General features: G+C 37.8%; 1 protein-coding gene across 1 annotated transcript in view; it reads right to left on the reverse strand.

Annotated features, from left to right (window-relative positions):
* Positions 1–23,922, reverse strand: part of LOC124794633 — a 188,879-nt gene that overhangs the window by 135,792 nt on the left and 29,165 nt on the right. Inside the window, exons 5-8 of the mRNA XM_047258140.1 lie at positions 17,262–17,412; positions 6,587–6,752; positions 6,297–6,445; positions 1,431–1,695 (exon numbers count right to left, since the gene is read on the reverse strand). Of these exons, the coding sequence (XP_047114096.1) occupies positions 1,431–1,695; positions 6,297–6,445; positions 6,587–6,752; positions 17,262–17,412 (731 nt within the window). The remainder of the gene's footprint in view (positions 1–1,430; positions 1,696–6,296; positions 6,446–6,586; positions 6,753–17,261; positions 17,413–23,922) is intronic.

The following is a 23,922-nucleotide window of genomic DNA, read 5'->3' on the forward strand; positions in this document are numbered from 1 at the left end:
CTTTCCCATCAACCATTTTGCCAGATGAAGAAGCCACTGGCTACAAAAGCTCTCATATTTCCTTAACTTTTATATGTATTTTCTTCTGCCACTGCTTGGTGAGTACATTTTTTTAATCTAAATCTATATGATTACTCTGCAATTTGCAATTAAGTGCCTGGCAGAGGGTTCATCGAACCATGTTAAGTTACTTCTCAAACAACATGCGAGAAAAATGAACACTTAAATCTTTCAGTGTGAGCTGATTTCTTTTATTTTATGATGATGATGATGATGATTGGTTTGTGGGGTGCACAACTGTGCAGTCATTAGCACCTGTACAGAGTCCCAATTTTTCCATAGTCCAAATTTTACACAGTTCGATCTAGCCACTGTCACGAATGATGATGATGGTGATGAAATGATGAGAACAACACTAACACCCAGTCTCCGGGAAGAGAAAATCCCCAACCTGGCTGGGAATCAAACCCGGGACCCTGTGATCCAGAGGCAGCAACACTAGCTACTAGACAATGAGCTGCTGACATTTTGTGGCGGTGATCATTTCTCCCTATGTAGGTGGGCACTAACAAAACATTTTCATACTCTGAAGAAAAAGTAGGTTACTGAAATTTCCTGAGAAGGTCCTGTTGCAGTGAAATACAGTCTTTGTTTTTTAATGGCTGCTGCCCCAATTCTATCACATTTTCAAAATCTGATAATTCTCTTTGCATATTGGTCCAAGACTGTTGCTTGATATGGTACATATTTAAATTTGACTTGAGGTAGTTTGGGATTTTAATGGCACACTACTTGTATATGACAATTTCAGAATATATGAAGAAGTTTTTTTATTGCGATCGTACTTTTATGATTAGTGAACATCACACTTTTACTGTAAATATATGTTAGGCATCTTTTGCTTGTTATCACACCTGGATTGAACATAGTAGTCATTACACATCCAGAATTGGGAAAGTGTTAAGTTACGCCATCAGTCTAAGAATATTTTAATATTCACCTCCCTATAGCCAGACTGTCACAAGTGTCTTACCACCCTGCATGGTATCAAGATTTAAGCTCAACATCACGACACTCACCTGAAACACTGGTAAAGTTTTGCACTGTTTTGTTGTAGTACCATTAAAAGTTCTCAAACTTGTATCCCATACCTTTCATCTTGCTGATGTGAACTGTCTTGTTTATATAAGTGAATACTTGACTTAAAAAATTGATATTTTTAACTGATGAAAATATCTTATTGGATATAGAACATTGAATATCCCAACTGCCAAACAATACAGAAATACGTGGTCAAGTGGGTGGGTGGATGAACAAAATGTAGTGGAAATTGCTATGAAAATTACAAGTCAGTAGGCCTCTACAGCAGTACTTCGCTTGGTCATTTATAAAAAAATAGGAATTTTATTCTAAAGCCTACAGTAACTCACCCACTGCTAGTTCTTTGTTTTGTTTCTGTCTCTTGAAGTCTAGAACGTGTTACAATTTGTGGTTTTTGTCTTCTTGACCTCTCAACTATCCGCTTAATAACTCTTCTTGCTAGCTGTTGCTTTCGATTCTTTTGATTTTGTTGCTGTTTCTGCAGCTGTCTTTGTTGCTCCACAGGTTTGGTTTTCTTCACCAGAGGTTGATCATCATCTGACGAAAAATCCGAGAGAGTGCTTGCAAATGATTTACTGGCGTTCTTCTCAGTCACTGCAAATCAGAACAGTCATATCACAACTCAAAAGCACAATTTTTACAATAATACCTATAATTTGGAACTTTAGTATTCCTCTTAAATTATTGAGTTACAATAACACAAACCTCTAATACACCGGTTTCAATTTAAAATCCAATTTCAAAACAAAAACATCGCAATACATCAGGAAACAAGTCATTACACTATAACTAGATCATTGTAAACACATAATGATCTATAAACTCAATTAAAAACAAAAACATTAAATTGGTTCAACAGTGTTTGAGAGAGGAATATTATTAACATAAAGTAAAATGCTTTATGCTGTTGTGTGACGCTGTTTTACGTTACTTTAGGTGAACGGTTTCACGCAGAACAATATTATCTGTACTCACCAGGTCCTCATTCACTTCAATGGCAAATACATAAAATGTACTTAGAATTTGGGAGCTATTGCACGCAAAGAGTTACGCATTATTTAGGTGTCATTGTTGAGTTGGGTCTTTATGAAAATCAGACAAAACTGTCCAATCTTCTGGAGAAATTTCACATTTTTTCATAACACTTTCTTTAAACATGCACTGTAAGCCTGAATGACTCTACTGAGATAAACTAAGGTGTGCACACTGTACAAAATGAAATGACTCATTCTGCTGTTCACAGGGCAGCCTTTATGTGCATCTTGAAAGTTGTTTGGTGTACACGACACTAAATGATGGATATTAAAGCTTGGGAATTTTAGTGGACATCCTGTTCAAAACAAGAAGAAACAATTGGCATACAACTTGTTGTTTCTGAATAATGAACATTAAATTATTCTCCTCAGCTACTATGCAACTATTGTGGCCTCTAGATCCCACAATAAATCGTCATTGAAAACAGTCATAACTCCATCTGATATTTCCATGGTTGTCCTGTCAACACACTGACATGATGCCAGCCATAGCATCACAGTCTGCACAAAAAATAAGCTTTCATCCATGTTTATGCTTCCAGTTGACAGTGCCATGCACCACTGTAATGGAATCAACTATGGCTTTGTTTGCATTTAGTGCCCAGTATATCAGGAAAACAGCTTCTTTGGCAAATCAGCGTAGATGAAGATCTGGATGGTGTTTGTTTTGCATGGTGTACAATACACAGCTTTAAATTCATTTCAGCAAGCATTGAGTTCACACATATTATGTCTGCAGAATCATACAGCATGAAACATGTGAAGAACATCACAAAATACTGCCAATTGAAGCAATGGGATTTTTGCAACTGACATGCCATGAGAATTCATTCTGTGATTTCTAGAGAGTAAAAATGCCCATTCACAGATTAAACTTAAGCAAGAACAACTACTCATACACCTACGCCTGTGTGAGCTATTTGCCAAATTGTATCTATATGACCTCTAGGGATAGATACGTATTGGCTGGAAATATTGGTAGTTTGCGACATGTCAGTCCAATAACTTTCCTAAGTAAGTTCTTTCTGACATGAGTGTCACTTTTCGAGTGGCTGCTAATTAAGATTTTTCAACATTTCTGTTACACTCTCTCCAGGCAACAAATCTGTGACCATTTGCGCTGTACTTGATGTTCTCTGCCTTTTGGACCTGATATGGTTTCTTCCACTTGAGCAGGATCTGAGTATGGGCCACACAAGTATTTTGTATGTACAGTCTCTTTAGAAGACAAGCTGCAATCAATGAATCGGCCTGGGATTTGTGTGGTCTACGACTGAGCTTATGTGGTCATTCCACTTCATATCTCTACAAGTATTATTATTCTCATATATTTGTATGTTGTGACTGACTATGGCAGTAACTAATTAATCCTGCAGTCAAAGGACGCTACAATTTTACTTTCCATGAAGTGCACAATTATTATTTCTCTATATTAAGAACAAGTTTCCAGTCATTACACCAGAAGGATATTTTGTGGAAGTCTAACTGGATAAACTACAGAATTAGCAGTCTCCATCGTATTTTATTAATTTTACATCGCCTCATGATTTAACTAGATATGGCAACAATTTTTAGGGTTTCATGCCTCAATCAGTAAAAACAGAACCCTTATAGGATTGCTTTGTTTTCTGTATGTCTGTCCATCTATCGGTTCGTCCAACTGTTAAGAACCCTTTTACTCAGGAACGGGTACACATGTCAAGTTCAAATTTGTCACATATGTCTATGGTCAGTTGGAGCTGCAAAAATTTTAATCTTCTAGGTCACTTCACTCAAAAGATGCAGCCATTTCTGCCTTGTATTTTGATACTCAAAAACTCACTCATCAAAAACGAACAGGGTACTTCATATTGACCAAGAACCACGAAATTTGCCAAGACACAAGGTTTCACAGTACAAATAAAGGAGAAAGCCCCAAACTTGTTAATTAGAAATTATATCTCATTCCGAAAAAAAAATTTTGTCATTTTTTATTCGTCTGTCTGTCTGTCCCTCTATTAAGACCCCTTTGTCTAAAGAGCAGTTTGGCATATCATGTCCAAATTTATGTCACACACTAAAGTCTACGGTCCCTTGGAGGTGGAAAAATTTTAAGCTCCTAAGTCACTGCAATCAAAAGATTCAGTCACTTGTCACATATTTTGATATTTACAAACTCAGTCATCAAAACCATTAGGTTACTTTCTGTTGACCGAATCATGAAAGTTGTAAAAATATAACACACAAAAAAATATCTTTCACCATTTGATCATACATCGCATTCATCATCTGTCAAACGCATAATAGACAAACACTACTGCATGCAAACATAAAATGTAAGCTGTACTCGTGTTTTGGTAAGCAAATAAAATAACATTTTCTTAAATCTTTTCTCTTTATATGTATAAACTGAAGTTCCCTGCTTACTTCTTTTTGTACATCCAGACTATTGTGAGGAACCATTGTAGAGATTTAGATATGGTCTTGGAATTTCCAGGATCAGTATCTTGCCAGTATCGATAATAGGCAAAAATGATTGAGATTCTTGATTCCCAGGATGTATGAACTATATATAAGGGGCGTTCAAAAGGAAACGAGCCGGAGTCTGGAATGCGCAAACCAGTGACAGGATGGTAATATCGTGGCATGTGTAACGAAGTGTGGTTCCGATCAGAGCATGGAAGTTCACAGCCTGTCACTAGAGGGCACGCGTGCATGTCACGTGACTATACAGAGCTAGCAGCAGCATGTATCAATTGTCCAATGCTGCCAGTCGCATTGCAAACAGTGACATCGAGGCATCAACAGAAGAGCAAAGAGGTGTTGTTCGTTTTCTGACAGCGGGAGGAGTAGGAGGAATGGACATTCATTAACAAATGTCACAAGTGTACAGCGAACACTGCATATCCCTTGCAAGGGTCAAGGCGTGGCACAAGCGCTTCAGGGAAGAACGGGTGTCGTTAGCCGATGATGCACGGTCTGGAGCACCACACTGCATTACTGATGACATCCTACAACTGGTGGATGCACTCTTTACCCAGGACCGACGAGTTACTGTGAAAGCCATAGCCGCCGTGGTTGGATTGAGTGTTATAAGTGTTCACACTATCATGAAAGAACGAATGCACATATGCACAATTTGTGCCCAATGGGTGCCCCACAGTCTTCAGCTACACCAGGAAGTATGCTGAATGGGCCATTGTCTTGCTCATCTGCAGCGCTATGCTCGGGATGGAATGCTTTCCTGGCATGAGTGGTGGCTGGATATGAGTCACGGCGTCATCCCTTCGAACCAGTATCAAAACGACAAAGTCTCCAGTGGAAGCACCCAGGGTCACCACCACCAAAAAATGCCAAGGCCATCCACTTGAGTGCAGGAAAGGTTATGCTGATGTTCTTCTTTGAGCATGATGGACCCATTCCAATTCACTTCCTGCAGCACGGGACAACACTGAATGCCCAGTGTTACTTGCAAACCTTGACCACCCTTCACCACGCAATCAAATCAAAACGACCAGGCAATATCACCTGTGGGGTCATTCTGCTCCACAACAATGCAAAGCCTCGTATGGCTAACACAGTCGCGGCACTCCTGCAGAAATTCAAATGGGAGGTTCTCGGCCACCCTCCATACAGTCCGGACCTCTCTCCTTGTGATTAAATCATTTTTGGTCCCCTCAAAAAGGCTCTGAGGGGCAAACGATTCACCTCGGATGACAACATCCATCTGTATGTGTGGAACTGGTTAACATTGTAGCTCCAGAAATTTGTGTCACAGTGGGACAAGTGTCTCAACAGCCTGGATCAATACTTCTAACACACAGGTACTGGTTTCTGTAATTATGCCTCCGGCTCGTTTCTTTTTGACCGCTCCTTATATATACACAATTAAGTTTGTGCTGAACCCTAAGTGCGTGAGTCTACTTGCACTTGGCCAATTTTTATTCAATAAAATTTCCTCACAGTTAGCAGCATTATCAATGAAGACCCTAACATTGCAACTAATTTTACTCACTAACTCATTAATGTATAACATGAAAATCTAAGGATGACTTTCCAATCCAGGATAAAATGCTGATAATTTCCCATCCAGTTGCAAACCTGATTAGGTCGCCAGTAGGAATATATCTGAATATTTTTCCCTTGTGCCCTATGTGTAGTTTGTTGTTTTCTGACAGTTACCTTTTTTGTCGCCTTTTGGTTCAGCCGGCTTAAGGGCACGTTCGTTTATAATTCCCTGATCACTTCCCACAGGAAGCTGCCCACCACTGCGCAGTCCCCGCCGCCTCGCAAGAATCTCTCTTGATATTTCTCTTCTTCGCAGCAAGATTCTAAAAAAAAGGTACAAATGAAATACAGCCTTAAGTAGATGCATAAACCCAAGTTAGAATAAAATATTAGTGAGCTACTTACAGGGTAACAATAAATATAAATCAAATGAACCTTTGTAATTACGTTTTCATGCAATTTACCTCCTTAAAGGTGAACGCTTGATTGGTCTCAGTTTCCTAACAGCATGAATAATTTTGACGGGAGATTTCTTGACAACATGTTTTGCTGCTGAAATAATTCTTTTATTCGATTTTGTCTCTTCCATCAAAGCAGCAGATCTCGTTCGCACCATATTCTTGTCTTTAACTGAAAAGAGAATTGGGGAAAAAAGATCAAACTTTAGGCAAAATCTAAAGGAAAAAGGATTAATTTGACAGTTCAAATGGAAATATGAGAAAGATAGTTTCTGAATGCATTTGAATAAAGACTGGTAAAGATCGCACGTTATGCAGTGGTTTTCCTTCATCAATCGGGCAGTGCACATCTGCAACTATACAGGGTGATTCTTAATAATGTTTAAAAACCTCCGAAGTGATGTAAAAGATGCAGAGACAAGTAACTTCATATAAGACACGTGGGAGCCACAAATGTCGGGAAATGCCCAAAAACTGGCTGACAAAAGTTTGAGCATGTGATGTCACCAGATAATGTATATAGTTGCACGTGCACGACTTTAGATCATGGGGCACAGGGTTTGAGTCTTGCACCTGGCAGGCAGTATTTTCTCACAGTGTGTAAGACAATTCTGTGTTTACATTTAGGTAAGATTTGTTATTTAATTTATTGGTTTCGCTGTCTCCAATGGTGTATTCAAAAGTATAGTACAACAAAAACCTACTGCGTTGTTTACAAGTAAATGAGTATAAGTTTCCGGACTGTACTGCAACCAATAAGTGATCTACATTTTTTTTTACTAAATTATGTCTGTAAATAAACAAAGAATGGAGGAAAGAAAAGAAAAACAAAATAAGAACAGCTTTTGGTTGGTTACAATGAGGACTATAATTCTGTAACTACTTCATTTACAACAAATCACACTGCTTGAATGCGAGTATTGCAACACTCAATCATTCCTTCACTCACGCGCTCAAAAATACCCTCTGTATTTGGGATTTACACAGTGGCAATGGCCATATGGGCTAGGAGATCCATTTTGGACGTTACTGGGGTGATGTAAACTAGCTCCTTCACATGACGTCAAAAGCAAAAATCTAGTGGAGCAATGTGTAGCAATGCACACTACTGGCAAGGGTAGAAATGACAGGCCCAATCAGCGCAAGTGTGGCGAGGCACGTTGACTGGTGACATCATATGTTCAACATTTGTCATCCGCTTTTGGAGTATTTCCTGACATTTCCAGCCCTATGTGTTTTATAGTAAATTACTTGTCTCAGTGTCATCTACGTCACTTTGAACATTTGTAAACATTACTAAGATTCACCCTGTTTAGTGCAGGGGTACCTTGGTACATTTACATCTACATCTACATGGATACTCTGCTAATCACATTTAAGTGCCTGGCAGAGGGTTCATTGAACCACATTCACAATTCTCTATTATTCCAATCTCGTATAGTGCACGGAAAGAACGAACACCTATATCTTTCTGTACGATCTCAGATTTCCCTTATTTTATTGTGGTGATCATTCCTCCCTACGTAGGTTGGTGTCAACAAAATATTTTCACATTCGGAGGAGAAAATTAATGTTTGGAATTTCATGAGAAGATTCAGTCGCAACAAAAAACGCCTTTCTTTTAATGATGTCCAGCCCAAATCCTGTATCATAAAAAAAAGTAGTTGTGAGATGAGAGAATGTGCTTCCCTACTTTGAGACTCATACAGCGCCATATACTTGTATCTTTCTCTTGGTGTTATAATGGCTTTGAACGGTTGCAAAAATAAACAATACCAAAGTGTGTGTGAATTCTAATGAATTATTCGATTTATTACAATAGAGGATTTGTATGGTTGGTGATGAAACAGGTTAAAAAAACCTGCAACAAATTTTCATGCCAGAGGTTCAAAACCAGGTATCATATTTAATGTATTGTGAGACACTTTTGCAACCGAGATGTGCCATTCGGAACCAGTGATGGGAAAAGTCAAGATCTAGAACTCTTTCTGAGATTTTATGGTCATGTATTAATGCCAACACTGTAGAGTCAATATGAGCTTGTTATTGTTGTACTTGTAGATGGAGCACCATAGTCTTCTATTATACCAAAATGTTGATCTAACACATCAATGTTAAATCACTGTCTTTGTGCTGTAAACAACACAGAAATATTTCTAAAGAATACTTAGATTTTATGGTCTTACAGCATGTTCTGCCAATAAATTTCACTGTACATTACTGTCAGTATAATTAATTTTTGTTGGGAACTTCTGCCTGATTTATGTCCTGAGAACTGTCTTGTTTCATTTCACACTACAATGTTCTGGCTACATTGTGGAGCACCACTAATTTTGCTTTAACTCTTGGCAGCAAAGGAGACAGAGGATGGTTCCAGGCAAACGGAAGCCTTTTGACAGGATTCAGTACATGCATTTCAATACTGCTCACAGAACTCACTAAGCTACAAAATTATACTCAAACACTTAAATATAAGACAATATTATGAAAACCAAACAATGGAAAATCCAGGATGGACAGCCTTCATTCCACCATCGCACCCAGTCTCTTTGCTTCTCTCCTTTTCCGCTACCCTCTCTCCCCACCTATGTGTGACTCAGCATCTCCACTATATGGTGAATCGCAACTTTCCTTTTCATAATATTATGAAAACGATAGACTGCTACTCAAATATAGAGTTACAGATAGGCATACGAAAAAGACTGCTACACATTTGAGGCTTCGGGTGAAAGGCCATCTAAAGTAGAAATCACATGCACATTCACGCATGATCCTTGTCTTTGGTTGTTGAGGCCTCAACGGCCATAGGCTGTGTGTGTGTGTGTGTGTGTGTGTGTGTGTGTGTGTGTGTGAGAGAGAGAGAGAGAGAGAGAGAGAGAGAGAGAGAGATACAGAAGGCAGGAATATGTACAAGAAATGTCCAAGACAGTTTTTGAAAATGAAATATTTTGACCAATTTTGAAAAAATTCCACATAACAACGGAGCAGATAACTTTTTTTAGATACATAAAATAACTACGCAATATTCAGTTCAGAGTCTGTTTTTGCTTACAATATTTCCTGAGAGTGGACTCTCATGGTGAGGTGCTTTATTTGTTGTTTCTCCTATGAATTTCATTAGTAAACTATAATTTCTGTTCATTCATTGTATATAGTTTCTCCTGGATTTTCTTTTTTTCTTCTTTCACTAGCATCTCAGTTCATTTTTGTTAATATTGTTTGTCATCTGTCTTCTGACTGATTTGATGTGCCCTGCCACGAATTATTCTCCTGTGCCATCATCATCAGAGTACCAACTGTATGCTCTGTCCTCAATTATTTGTTGGATGTATTTCAGTCTCTGCCTTCTCCTATAATTTTTTACCATCTACAGTTCCCTGTAGTATCATGAACATTATTCCCTTATGTCTAAACACACATCCTTTCATCCTGTCTTTCTTTTTGTCAAGTGTTTCCTGTACGCTCCTTTCTTTTCTGATTCTGCTACGAACCTCCTTAGTACTTAACTTATCACTCCATTAATTTACAACATCCTTCTGGAGTACCATATCCCAGATGCTACAGTTTTCTTCTTTTTTAGTTTTCCCAAAGTCCCACTACTGTACAACATTTTGCTGCAACATACATTCTCAGAAATTTATTCCTCAAATTAAGATCACGTTAGATACTAGACGACCTTTTTGGGTAGGTATGCCTTCTTTACCTGAGCTAATCTGTTTTTTATGTTATCCTCAAACGTACATCATATTTCATTTTGGTTCCGCATTAGCAGAAGTCCTTTACTTCATCTGCTTCATGGATACCTATGTTGATGTTAAATATATTGCTAATGTCATTTCTGCCACTTGCCATCGCTTTCATCTTTCTTCAGTTTCCACTCAATCCACATTCTGTAGTCACTCCATTCAACAGGTCCTGCAATTCTTCTTCACTTTCGCTGAGGATAGTAATATTATTATCAGCAAATCTTAAACAGACGTACCCAACCTGCTATTATTGTACTTGTATTAATTTTTTTTTCTTTTCCTCTTTTTTATCTTGAATCCAGTCAGACATTAAACATTTTCTGGAACATTGTTCCAGGAAAACAGCAATCTCCTGTATATCAATAAAATTTGATAAAAACTGTCCTGATAGCGTAAATATTTATGCTATCAGAACTGTTTTTAGCAAATTTTATCTAGTCATACATATTGTACATCTGTAGTGAACACCCACATCTGTCAAAATGCTAGTCAGACCAAATGCTAGTCAGACCATATTTCATACAAATCCATCATTCATATGATACTAATTACACTAATGTGTTTAGCTTTTCTGAAAACCATATTGATTAAAAATAATGAATAACTGACATCACCATAACGGATTGTAATGTTAGATTTTGAGTAAGCTACTCAAAAGTTTTGAAGTAGTGACACTTACCATTAGAAAGCTAGGAATTCATGCTGTACAGTAACATGTTTTAATTTTTCTATAACTAATTAACTTTGGATGTAATTGGTACTTAAGTTCAGACATACTGTACCCACAATTATTGTTGCCTTTGGTGCCATTGTACTTGTTTAAATCCCACATTTACTATTATAGTTTTGTTGTCCTAATTTTTCTGGACCAAATGACACACTTCATTAATCAATTAAGCCACTAATTAAGACTTTGGATAAATTATTATATTTACAAAAATGGCAACTTTACTTGTAAATGGGAAATTCACAGTGTAGATACACAGAATAGTTCTGTGTCTTTTTTTACTTTACTAAGTACTTCTTATGCAAGCCAAGTCATCCCAGAAATATGTAGCTTGTCTGAATTAGTAAAACCTCACCTAGTAGTTTTATAAACAAATCTGTATGTTCCAAAGTCCAAAAACATCATTATCTCTGTTTATAAACACCCGTTGAAACCCAACCATCTTCAGCCCTGGGCTAGCTAGCACACAGCAACATCTATGTAAGGAGTACGCATACTGCAATTACTTGCTAACATCTTTGTGTTGGTAAGACTTTTATCCATTGTGGATGTGGAACACTGCGACTGTGGTGTGAAAAGGTTTTCAGAAATTACTGCAACCAGTCGCCTTTTATGTAGATGTATTTTATTTAACCATGACCGGTTTCGAGCTGCCTAGCAACTCATCATCAGATGGTATATACATTTAGTGCTTTTTTGTACCCATTGTGTTGGTATCTGCAATCTCACGTTTACCATTATAGTTTTGTTGTCCTAATTTTTCTGGACCAAATGACACACTTCATCAAAGTCAGTGCATACAAATAATTCAGTTCACAATTCACTGCAAGTATGTGCTCATTTGGATCAAGTTATGCTGTTATATACGTTTAAAAGCCTCTCCATTGTCATAGTTGGAACGATTAACATTCTCGTGTCATTTCTCCTGTTAATATGTCTTAGTGGAATATCAATGTGAACTACTTTGACTTGTGCAAGTATAAACTATGTTTACCAATTTACACTTTGTGGATATGTTTTTGTGATTTATGCCTTGTTGAATGCTTACAGTGTCATTAATAATAAATAAACTGCCCTCAATTGACTGTGTTTCTATGACCTGTGATTTATGTGATTGGGAGATTCATGGTAAGTGTTACCACTGAAACAGTTTCATAGTGTAGGGACTATCCTGGTTGTCGCGCTATGTAATCAACAGAGTTAAGAAACTGGTCATCATCCATAAAAGTCACCGGAGGTTTAAGAAATGTGTGAAAAAAGTCATTCTGGAAACAGTAGTGTTGCATTCACAATTGTTTAGCACCATTCAAAATGCAAAGAAATTTTCAGTTACAAGACAAGGAACTTACAGAGGACAAAAAAATTACGCTCAAACCAGGTTAGTACCATCACAAACCTGACTTTTAATCCCACTCTCGAACCTGCCAAGAGTCTAACTGAGGCATCCACATACAAAAGTTATCATCCTAGTCTGATTCAGAAACAGATCTCCCATGCCTCGTCTCTACAGTCACCTCCTACATACCCATTGCCCAACAACAGAGGAGCTCTCATCTTGTGACTCAGTATCACCCAGAACTGGAGCAACTGAATCACATTCTCTGGCAGGATTTCGATTGCCTCTCATCGTGCCCTGAAACGAGGAATATGCTACCTATTATCCTCCCCAGTCTCAATTCAAGTTTAACAAATGTGTGAAATAAGTGGATCTAAAAACAGTGTAGTAGAAAACATTATTATTTAACACCATTCAACACCAAAAAAAGTTTTAAGTTATGAGACAACAAACTTATGCACTACAGAAAGAAGAAGATGAGGCTCGAACCAGGTTAGTACCATCAAAACCCTTACTTTTAACCCTACTCTTGAACCTGCCAGAGGTCTCACTGAGGCCTCAACAGGTCGAAATCATTATCCCAAATTTGTTCGGAAAGAGATCTTATGCCATGTACATCTGGTTTGGCCACAGAGGAGCAATCCTCTTGTGACTCAGTAACACAAAGGACTGGAGCAACTGAATCACATTCTACTTATTGTTACGGCCTGAAATGAGGAATCTTCTACCCTCCACTCTTCCACCTCACCCACAGTGCTATTCCACCGTCCACTGAACCTACACAATATCCTTGTTCATCTCTACTCAATCCCTGCTCCAAATGTTTTGCCTCATATCCCTGCAACATAACTAGCTGCAAGACCTGTCCCATAGACCCTCCCACTACCACCAAAACCAGTCCTGTGAGAAGCATCTCCTATCCCATCACAGGCGGGGCTACCTATGAAAGCAGCCATGAGCTCTACAAACTAAGCTGCAACCACTGTGCTGCTTTCTATGTGGGCATGTCAAATAACAAGTTGTCTGTCTGCATGAATGGCACTACCAAACTGAGGCCAAGGGACAGCTGGACCATCTAGTTTCTGATCACATTCAACACAATGTGCTTCACTTCAATGACTGTTCCACAGCCTGGGTCATCTGGATACTTCCTACCAATACCATCCTTTCTGAATTTTGCAGGTGGGAACTCTCCCTACAACATATCCTTCACTGCCCCAACCACCCTGGCCTCAACCTTTGTCAGTTCCTGTTCTCTACCTACCCATCACATTCCCTGCTCCCACTCCAGCACTACACACACCTTCTATTCAGCCAACATACCTACAATCTTGTACCCTTCTCTACCTGACTCCTCTCCTCTCCCTATTCCGCCCACCCCGCACACGCTCCCGACTCTGCTCCTAGCAGCCCTATCCTGTACCCACCCCACCTCTGCTAGCTCTCATAGGTAGCACATCTACCTCCACCCTATCCTGTTATCTGTCCCCCCCTCCCCACCCCAACCCTCCCTTAAACCCCAAACCAGATTGCTACGCAGGTGCAGACTGCAGTTGGGCCACAGCAGGTGGAGATAGTGGCCACATTTTTACAGCTCTACACCTCCTCCCTATGGCAAGTAGCAATATACCCTTTTCCTAATTTTGTTGTATATCTTTAATTTTATGTCCCTGTTTCCTGTATATTACTCCTGTCAGTAACTTGGATGCACAAACTGTTAAACTGATTGTGCAATAGTTCTTGCACTTGTCTGAGCTTGCTATCTCTGGAATTGAGTGGATGATATTTTCCAAAAGTCTGATGGTATGTCTCCAGTCGCATAGATTCTACACACAAACTTGAATCATCATATGACTGTCATCCCGCCCAATGATTCTGAAGGAATGTTATCTGTACCGTCCGCTTTATTTGATCCCAAGCCTTAAAAGGTCTGTTAAACACTGATTCTCATACTGCAGTCTCTCTGTCTTCCATATTGATTTTCATTTCTTCCTTCTATCACATCTCTGTAAAAGTCTTCTCCTTTGTAGAGGTCTTCAACATATTCTTTTCCGCCATCTGCTCTCTAACCCAAGTTTAAGAATGGAATTTCCACTGCACATTTAATGTTGGCATCCTTGCTTTCAATTTCACTATATGTTAAACATTTCGATAATGGAAAGCTAAGTTCATTCAGCAATTCTGAACAACATTACTGGGACCCTGCCGGTAGCACAGAACACAATGATTCCACTGCAACTTCTACTTTTCTCCTCCTCTTAAGGCAATAGCTATTACACTCTTTATGCTTCTAGGGTGTTAATATTTCAATCTTATCATATACTTCTACCCTGAGCAACTTGTGGGCTGAATCCCTTAAAAATACTTTTTATCTCTATGCTTTTCACTCTTCTTCTTCTTCTTCTTCTTCTTCTTCTTCTTCTTCTTTTTTTTTTTTTTTTTTTTTTTAAAAAAAAAAAAAAAAAAAAAAAAAGGTCAACAAAGTATCAAAGGGCTGAAACTATTAATGGCTTCGGTGTGTGATGGTCAATGTGTATCTACCTTTCTAATTGGTACGATGTCAATTTCATGCAGCTATCTGATCTGGAAAGTCTTCCAAAATGTTTCACTGAGGAAGATCATAATGCAGTTCCTCTTTCAATCATCTCACAAATGCTGAAATGGCACATATTGACTGTGGAATAAAAAAATCAACTAAAAATTCTCAATAGTGGAGGGGCAACTGGGTAAAATGAGATACCTGTGAGGTTCTAGATAGAATATTCAAAAGAACTTGTTTTTCTTCCAGCAGTAGTTTACCATACATCACTGGAGCAACGAAGGCTATCTCGCAACTGGAAACAATAATGGGTCGCTCTCATTTTCAAGAAAATTTGTTGAACAGATGTGCAAATTATAGGCCTTTATTGCTGATGTCAACCTGGTGTACAATTATGGAACATGTTTTATGCTTACAAATATTAACATGTTTGAAGAATGAAAATTTCTTCTAGAAAAATCAGTAAGGATCACACACAAAGGTCATTCAAAAGCTCTCTCTGTTCATTCTTGAGATCCATAGCACTGCAGACAAACGTGCCCGCACTGATGACATGTTCCTTGACTTTTGGAAAGCATTCGATGCAGTTCCGCTCTCTCATTTCGTGAACAAAATATGAGCTTACAGAGTATGGGACAAGATTTATGTTTGGACAGAGGACTTCCTTGCAGACAGAGCTTAACATGTCATTCTCAACAGAACAAAATTAACAAATTTTGGTGGGACCCAAAGAGACCTATGGGCCACGACAATTTACAATTTAATGATCTAGTGGATAATATTGGAGGTGCCATGGGACTATTTGCAACAGTGCTGTTGTCTACAGGAAGGTAGCAAGGCTAGAAGAGTATGGCGAAATGCAGGAAGACCTGCAGATGATCGGTGATGGTTGCAGGGACCAGCAGTTGACTCTGAACATAAATAAATCTTAATGTATTGCACATACACTGCCAAAGAAATCCACTGCTGGTGAAAAATCACTGGGAACAGTAACTACCATACAATATCAATGAGTAGCCAAATGGAGTAATGTAAAGTGAAATGATCACACAAAACAGGTAGTAGGCCAAGCAGATGCCAGGTAGAAATTCGCTGGAGGAAGCTTAAGGAAATGTAATCCACCCACGAAAGAAGTGGCTTACAAAACACTCATTCAAGCAATTCCTGAGTACCGTTCATCAGTATGGGACACTTACCACGTAGGGTTAATATAAGAGATACACTAGGTCCGTGAAGAGTTGTGCATTACTCACAAGATCATTTATTCAGCAACAGAGCATTAGAGAGATGCACAACCAACTCCAGAGGCATACGCCACAAGAGAGGCGTCATGTGTCATGGAGAGGTTTGCTACAGAAATTTGGAGAGTGTTTTTTCCAAGGAGAGTCAGGGAAAATATTACTTTCTCGCACAAACACCTTGCAAAATGATCATGATGAGAAAATTAGAGCTCATTATTGGCCGTCACTGACAGCCATTCTTCCTGTGCACCATTTGTGAATGAAACAGGAAAAGGGAGGGGGGGGGGGGAGATAATGGTACAAGAAATACTCCCCCCTCCCCCTCCCCCAACACCATGAAATGACTTGTAGAGTATAGATGTAGATGCAGACATAGATGTACAATTGAAGGAGTAAAGGGAAGCCACTCACAAAATATTTTTGGGCTGAGAAGTTGACATACGCATGAACAGACAACAGCTTCCCACAGTGGTAAAAAAGAGACAAGAGGCTGGACAAGCTGGACGGGAGAGACAGCAAGGGAAAAGGGTAGGCATGTGGCACCAGCAAATGATGTTATGTTAGTCTACTAGCTCCAAGGAACAGCAAATAGCTGTATCTACTCCTTACTTTATTTGCTTGAACTTCCATTTTGGACTATTATTTTCTGCTGCATCTTTTTGTCTGTCTGTTTCCCATAAGATAATGTATGCACATCCGTACTTCTCAGGAAAGAATCATTACAGCAATCTGCCCAACATTTATGAATCACAGACTTAAAGAATCTGAGTCCACCCCACATTGGGATGTCCTTACCAATCCCATGAAGAGCAAACATGTAGATTTCTCTTTATTATCAATTCATGCAAAATTGGAGAAACAGGGCTCAAAATGGTGTCTACTAGGAGGGAACTTGATTTCAATAATATTAATATGTTTAGCTTAGTCACTCAATTTACAACCAGCCGAAGATGTACATCATCATTTCAATCTTTACCCTGGCTTATAGCTTCTTGCTTCTTTCAACAATGGGGTCTTCATTAAATCATTTCATATTTCAGCATCTTTAAGAAAGACTGGAGGAAAAGGGAACAAATCTAGACAGTGAGTTACCTTTCTGGACAAGTTTGCTCAGATTGCCTGCTCTCTGCCTGGCAAGCCGTTGCTCTTGGTACTTCTTCTTAAGAGCCTGAACTGCAGCTGTTGGCCTCCTTTTAGCAATACTCTCCACTTTTTCATTTTTACGTGGAGTAGGTTGTGACTGCTGGAAACAAAATGTAGCTTATTTTATGAGAAATCACTTATTAATGTCACAATATTTATTCAAAGTTCTGCAAATAAATGGATATGTTAAATGCAATACTTATAAAACTAAAACCAAGCAATGAAAATGTGCACTTAATAATAAAGAAAAAAAATAAAAGGAAACATTTTACGGAATATGGGCTACCAAAATGAAACAAAATCTGTCCTAAGCCCAAATCTTTACTCAGTCTCTTTTTTCTCTTTTCACTTATTTTATTTATACGCGAGAGAAAGTATATAATTCTTTACTATTAAGATATAATATTGTAACAACATGGAGAGGGGATGGGGCAAGGGGTGGTCATCAATAGAACAGACATGAAGGAAGTACCTCCGTCATACTCATACTGGCAGAAACATATCGCCATTTTTCTGAACTGTTTTATGAAAACTCTTAAGTGTAATGGGAAGAAGAAATTATTACTTCTCCAGCTACTTTACAGCTGCCTATCCTCTTGACTACGTTATCAGTTGGCTCAACAAAGATAACATCTGCCATAGATTTTCTTCCAATTTATGGACAATTCAGTGCTGACCAGCCGCCACACCATCCTCTGCCAATGGCAATAATTCGGATGCAGTACAGAGACGTGTGAGGGTGAGGCACAGCACACCTCTCTCCCCGTCACTGTCATCTTCCCAGACCTTGGAGCTACTACTTCTCTTTCAAACAGCTCTTCAGTTAGCATCATGAAACTGAGTGCATCAAATTTCAGTTCTCCCACAAATGGAAAATCCCAGGCAGTACCAGCAATTAAGCTCAGGCCCTCCATATGGCAGTCATCCCTATGACCAACCAGTTATTGATGTGGAACTTATATGTAGGAGAATCACATGTACACCCCCCCCCCCCCCCCCAAAAAAAAAAAAAAAAAAAAAAAAAAACCTGCATCAAGAATACCATCAATGACTGCAGGAGAGACTAGATGAAGTGGCTGTTTACATTTTGTACAGTCAAGTACGTTTCTTTCAGTTTCTCATCAAATGTATGGTCTCTGTGAAAATAATGTCACCCTTTAAATTCTTCTCTACAAGTTCACACATATCTCTTACAGAACTACTCAATACGATCCATACTGTGCTTATCTATTTTCTTATTCTCATGTGAGGCCCTTTACGTGTCAATGTAACTGTCTGCAAATGCAAAGTGCTAAAAATATTTTTGGATTCTGAACAAGTTCTTTTACTATTGGATCACATATTCATACACTTTATGTGATACAGATGGATGTAACAATGGATATTCCATAGGTACAACATGCCACTATAAGAATACCTACACATTCAATATTTCAACACATTTTTCAATACAGCAGCTATTGCTACAGTCACATTAAAATGAGGGAAGTATTCTTCCTGGATACCTTTTTTAGCACCTTGCCTCAAGCACCTGGAAAGAATTGAAGAGCATTTTACTCCTATAGACTCTGGGAAGACACTTGGCATGGTGGCTCATGGGTTTAGCAGAATCAACAAAAGCCACAATGCATCATACAACTTTGGATCAATATTCACTTGTTTCGGGTAACTAACAATCTAAGCTCAGCACATAATGCACTGTACACTGGCACTATGGTCATTATTCTATACGGTCTTCGTTATGTTGAGTTTTGTTTCATGTGACGTTAACTGAATGGGTTGTCTCTGCTCTTGTACACAGAGGCAGACAACATGCTCAATCCAGTGCTGACTGCTAAGTTAGGCTTGGCTGGCAGTGAGGGAAAGTTGTACTTTCAGTTTGCACTGATTCAGCTAGCCCCATCAGCCAATGCACCAAGTATCTTAATGGAGGGCATCAACAATAACTTTTAGTAGTTTGCATGTCTCACGATATAAACAGTTTGCTGTAAATTTTTTTTACTCCTGAGTTCCCATGTGGATAGCATGAAAACACTGATTCTCAAGAAAGTTAGATACCAGATAATCTGAAGCCAGTTTTTTTGTTAGAAAAGAAAATTTAACAAATATTAAATTATAAAATTTACTTGCCTAATATGAGAACCCGATGGTAATGCTTCATTTTAACCCATAAAGATACCAATTAACATTTTCTTTTTTCTTCCAAAAATTTAAATAAGAATAACAAAAATTCGTATACCTCAGTTCAGCCATCACGCCACCAATATATTTGGAATAATTAGTGAACAATTCATATGTGGTGTGATTAATAACATTACAGACAGAGAGTGAACATTCACTACACAGCCAGTACACTATATGCAAATTAAATTGAATAAAACACTTGCTAATAAAAACTTAACATCAAATAAAGTTCAAAACTTTGCAACTAGCATATCTTGTGACTGCAACTGGAAACAAAAGTTTCACTTTTAACACTTGAAATAGTATAGCTGGTAATGCCAAATGCATTTTAGCATCCACAAAAAATGTGGTGAAGACAGTATAATCTTCATTTTTTTCCCTTGTATTACCTCTAACAGAGAAAAAATTCAGCTCAGGCAAAAACACAAACGATCAAAAATGTAAATAAAAGACATCAAACTCAAGATAAATGCATCTCTCAGCAGTATTAAAAGGCACACAAGGCATTAGCAAAATTCTAACATAACATTTTGTGCAGCTGCTATTTCAAATCTTCCAGCTCAAATAACGTACAGACTGATATAACCCCGTGCTACGTACACACAAACCAAGGCTAGACGCCTGACCATCCGGTTGCGAGCAATGAGCTTTGGAACTTGAAGCTACCAGTGGCTCCTTAACAGCCAAAGATATTCCACATTCCTGAGTCACACTGGCCTAAGGAACAAACAATTCACTGTCAGAAAAAACGACCAGGTAGAAAAAATTAAATATGTAAATGAAGAAACAGTTTGCAAGAAACTTCAATATTATTCCTTTATATGGCTGACAGAATGCACTGCTTTCAAGCAAGAGAGGCTAACCGTTAAATGGGACCTCTGCGTATCATCCTCATTTTCCAACTGCCACTACAATATATAAACACACACATATATATAGTTTATATTACGGCCTTTCAGGCCCTCTCTTGCATCTAATCAATCGTTCTTAGAGAGATGACATTGCAATGTTCATAGTATATGAAGTGTGCACAATAATAATAATAATAATAATACAGTACACAATAAACAGTACAACAGTAACACCAGTCTTATTAGCAGTGTGTTAAATAGTTTTCCTGTAACATAACATTCCCGCTAAATGGACGTAATGATACACCAATTAAAATACATAGCAAACTAAATAATTTAATTTTTGAAACTTAATAAGCATTAAAACATTGTGAATTTACAAAGTTCTTCACCTAATAAAATGCTTTTTCATTAAAAACCCGAGTCATTATTATTCATTTCAAACACATTTTACCATTGGTCACTCAGCATAAAGCAGATTCAGGCTAAAAGATGCATGGAATAAAGAATTATCTGATTTCAGACTTGTGGAAAAGATTTAGCTGCAGGACGGATATCCGCCATAGCTTGCTATGGTTCTGAAGGACAAGGACAATTTAATTTTTTTATTAATTAATCCTGGGATCATCTTGCTATGATACAGGATTTGTCATCACAATCCAATCAAAACAGATAGCCTGAATACACATACCTACAGAGTATATAAGTATGTTTTTTAATGAGGATAGGACAGGCAGTCAGCTGTACCCTTGCTGAAGCAACCATCCCAACTTTTGCCTCATTTGGGTGGTTCCCGTCATACAATCTTCTTTTCTTCACACACAATTTGTACTATACAGCATTTTACTTAATCAAAACTGAATTGATTGTTTTACTGATCTAGAAACACAAATGCTAAAATTTTTAAACTGGAATGTCTACACTATCTTTGATATTACTCCTGGGGCAAATAAATACTAATGTTTTTCTGTTTTGGAAGTAACTTCCGCACAACAACTGGCTAGTAAATACCAAAATTACTTCAAGGGATATGTTTTATAATTTCCAGTTGTTCAGACAGTAAGTTTTGCAGCTTTGTTGAGGGATTTCTATTTTACGGGAGAACTTGATCTTTAAACTTTCAGAGTATCATAAGCTCTAAAATTTTGAGCCAGCTAATAAACTTTTGCTTGAACACTGACACAGATTGAATGAAAGTACTAAGTTTTCCCATTATATAAATATATTTGGCTTACATGTCATGCAATAATTTGAAAATGATTTTAATTTAAATATTTCATTGTTTACACAGAACCTTAATAACAAATAAAACTTAAATTATACTTCAAACAAGTTTAATGTTTAGAAAGGCTTATAAATTACTGGGGGACACAAGGATTGTCATCTTATTGACTAAAATATTACTTGATCATAAACTATATAAAATAAGCATTTTAAATAATTTGTGAAGTATGCTCCAACTTAAGACTACATGTAGAACCATGAAACAACGCAAAGAGGCTACTGTCACACGGTTTTGGCCTTGTGATTATTCAAGCTTTCCCAGAGGATGTGTTGTAAATAGTATTCACGAGTTTGCCACCTTCACGGGTTTTGGCCTTGATCAGCACTTGCTATCCAGTGAAATATAACTTCATAAACCTTAGTAAAAGCTTTTGCAATGTCTCCGGTTGGGATTTTCCAGAATGTGTGTGGGGTAGGAAGTTAATATTTTTGTCTGAACTATATAACTCTTAAGATTTTAGGCAGGGTACTCACTGATGTGGCATGATAAGTGATGTGAACACATGGCATGGCAGGACAATGGCATGGCATGCATGTGACTTGACAGCAACAGAAGTAATATGACACCTTGTCTTCTTTGTACAAAGATGATCGTTCGGCTTTAGTCAACTTGGTTAATTTTTATGTAAATAAAACAAAGCTATATCTGTCTCTGTAGTTAGTTTCTTATTACAACTTTCACTTTTTATGCAAGAAATTAAAAATCACATGTTTGGGATTTGTGTATGTTATCTGCTATGTAACAATACAAGAGAAGGAAAGTTGCTATGCACCATATAGCAGAGATGCTAGTCGCGATAGGCACAATAAAAGGATTCACACAAAAGCTTCGGCCATTAAGGCCTTTGTCAGCAGTAGACACACATACACACACACGCACACGCTCACATAAATGCAACTTGCACATACGTCTACAGTCGCAAAGAGCTGAGAAGCGTTAATTGTGTGAATCTTTTTGTTGTGCCTATCAGCATCTCTGCTATATGGTGAGTAGCAACTTTCCTACTCTGGTATTGTTACATTCCATCCTGGATTTTCCACTGTTTGATTTTTATCTGCTACGTAATATTTCTCATTTGGTTTTGAAGAAACTTTTCAATATAAACATTTTTGATTCTTTCACATCTTATATTCTCACATCACAGCTTTATAATGATCTGGCTTTCTTTTCATTATCGCTTGTAGTTATTATGATACTTCAAAATCAAGTAATCTATCAGCCATATTTCAAAAAGGTTTTAGTGAAAAATACAGTCACTGCCTAGTTTACATTTGGTGCACTGTAGGTCATACATTGCTGCGCATGAAATGTAGCTAACACATCGAAACTGTTTGTAACTATGGAAGGAGAGCTGTATCTATTTCCAGTCTTAAGTAAACAGGTAATATATTTTGGCAGCTGGCTGTGAAGGGCTATGTCATGCCACACTTGACACTATAGCCTTGCGCTATGTGGAGTTGGGCTCATGTATCTCTTACGTATGTGGTTTCTGAAGTCTGTTACAGTCACATTTTAGGTTAACAATGTATTAGGAATTATTTTCGCTTAGAAGTGGAAATCGACAATAGCAGATACAACAGCACAATATACTGTATGTGTCAATTTTTCTTGTTTGCACTAACAGTTTCATTCATGAAACATTCAGTAACAGTTTCTGTTTACATGTTGTGTGTTCCAGTGAGCAATGAATGTTAAATTGGACTTTGCTGTTGATATAATTAAAGCATACTGTGTTCTGAATGATTACCTATGTGTGAGAGAGAGTGTCAGCAAACTGAAAACACATTTACTGCAAAAGAACTTGAATCTGCCACAAACATGGATGAAAGAAGAAGAAAAATGTCAGCAATAAGAAACATAGATGCAATGGTTAATTATTTCTATAAGTGAGACTGGTAATGTGCCTTGCCAGGACACCAAAATCTGATGTTTTTCACACATGAATCATCATATAGATTTTCCTTTACATGTGTAGTTTTGTTGATTTCATTATTTTATCTTGATTGTTATTTTCAATAGCTGTGTCTGTAAATTATTTTGAAACATAATAAAACAAACTAATTTGCTTCTGCTGCCTCTTTCTTACATTATCTAGTAATCTGTTTTAGAGCAGTGCTTACTGAATGTGGTTTGTTTGATACTCTGATTTTGCTGATGTCAGTATCAATCCTTTCCAATAACATAATTGTCCAAGTCAATCATGTGGCTCAATTCATGTGATGCAAATGAATTGATGCCACTATTTATGCTCGTTCACAAAACAAGCGTCACATCATGTAAGAAATCATAG

Source organism: Schistocerca piceifrons, chromosome 4 (assembly GCF_021461385.2).
Source record: "Schistocerca piceifrons isolate TAMUIC-IGC-003096 chromosome 4, iqSchPice1.1, whole genome shotgun sequence".
NCBI classification, from domain to species: domain Eukaryota; kingdom Metazoa; phylum Arthropoda; class Insecta; order Orthoptera; family Acrididae; genus Schistocerca; species Schistocerca piceifrons.